At 31.2% G+C, this 1,787-nt stretch overlaps 1 protein-coding gene across 1 annotated transcript in view; it reads right to left on the reverse strand.

Annotated features, from left to right (window-relative positions):
- Nucleotides 1–1,486, reverse strand: part of LOC106941568 (transmembrane protein 120A-like) — an 8,172-nt gene extending 6,686 nt beyond the window's left edge. The window contains exon 1 of the mRNA XM_015024630.1: nucleotides 1,357–1,486. Coding sequence (XP_014880116.1) covers nucleotides 1,357–1,471 — 115 coding nt within the window. The 5' untranslated portion in view covers nucleotides 1,472–1,486. The remainder of the gene's footprint in view (nucleotides 1–1,356) is intronic.
- Nucleotides 1,487–1,787: the final 301 nt, after the last annotated feature.

The raw sequence follows: 1,787 nt of genomic DNA on the forward strand, positions 1-1,787 counted from the left end.
CTAATTATTCACAGAAAATCTATAGATTATTTCATCAAGCATAAAGATACATATGTTTTTAAAATGCAGCTTTAAAGCTGAAATCCAACTTCACACATTATTGGTTGATGTTTGCAAAGCAGCCAATCCAAAAGCACCATTAATTTTCCTAGGCTCTGACAGGCTGAAACTCCAAGAGATTCTGTGCTCTTTTGTTAGCACAGAAGCTAACAAGATGTATTAGTTTCTGTGACAGCGCTAAGATGGTTTCCACTATGGTTGCTGATTAAGTCTGGGACTTTAATGTGCTTATTTCAATTAATTAATACATGGATTTTTAACATGTTACATTTTTTATGCAATTACTCAGAAATTTTTGTTTGACAATAGTTATGTTCAAGTTGTGCTAAAAGGAGTTAGCCTATCAGCAAAGCTATTCAAGCCTAAAATAGCATCTCAATGCAAACATATAGCAGCATCCCCAAAGCTAATGTCAGCATCCATAGTCCACATTTCTGAAGAATCAATCAATCTCATGGCTGACTAAACTGAATAACAAATTAAAAACAATAAATATCTTTATGGTTGAGTTTATTTATTCAATAATTTAGCAGTAAAACTCAACATTTTTGAATAGAAAATGTTGCTTATTTTGTCAATTGGTTTTGATTAAAATGTGATTAATTTTGATAAATTAATTACAGAACCTGCATTTAACTTGATTAATTTTAATTGAGTCCCACCATCAATATTAATGCATATAAAGGTGTATGCGGTGTTTTCACTTTGATAACAGGCTGTTTTTGTTTTCTCCAGAAACGGCAAGAAGTTGGAAATGAACAGTGGTCATTAATATCGACCCAGTTTTATTTATCGAATCGATACTGATTTGTTACAAGTAAATCGGCGATATATCTGCCACTTTAAATGCAGATATATCTCCCATCCCTACCTATTACAAATACATAGTTAAATAAATCCACATTTTTGTACGGGCAGTGCCAAATTACTATAAATAAATAACTTACTACATAATTATTTAAATGTGTGAATAATATTTTAAAACTGGAAATAAATACAGAAATAAATGAATTTTAATTAGTTAATATCTCAATTAAATGTATTTATTTAATTTAAAAAAAGACAGTTTATATAATGAAATAACTGTTTAATTGTGAAATGATTATTTCACAATTTCCTGTTGACAGTTTAAATTAATTTAAACTGTCAACTTCATTTATCAAAGCCTGCGGGCGGGATTACGGGAGACCCTGGTGTCTGATTGACTGCTTCGAACAGCAACTCAGGGCAACTTCTCTCCACATTTTTGTAGTGCCATGATATTGTTTAAAGTATAAACGTGTTGCTTTCACTCACCGACTGTGAGGTCCATGTTGTGTCTCTCCCCCAGCGCTCTGAGTCGGTACAAACAGCCACTCTGGTAGTAGTACTGCAGGGACTGAACAAAACCTGCAGAAAGGAAACAAAACATCACAATGGATCACTCTAACATGGTCACTAAGATGCCACCTACACCCATTTAATTATGAAAAAAAATATGCTTCTTACAATAACTTTACGACTTTCTGCTGAATATTCTAATATTCAGTTTAAAAATATTGTAAATTCTTAGCCTTGTTTAAACTATTAAAATAAGATATTAAAAGATAAATAATCTAGATTTGGAAATGTCTTCCTTTAAACAAGCATTTGCATATTTACACTAGATTATTTTAATGATTCAATTATTCTACCGATTATTCTGATGATTTATCGCATAAAAAAATTGGCACACTCTATAGATTTTT

This window comes from Poecilia latipinna, unplaced genomic scaffold (genome assembly GCF_001443285.1).
Source record: "Poecilia latipinna isolate Pla-1442-1.1 unplaced genomic scaffold, P_latipinna-1.0 Scaffold3746, whole genome shotgun sequence".
Classification (NCBI taxonomy): domain Eukaryota; kingdom Metazoa; phylum Chordata; class Actinopteri; order Cyprinodontiformes; family Poeciliidae; genus Poecilia; species Poecilia latipinna.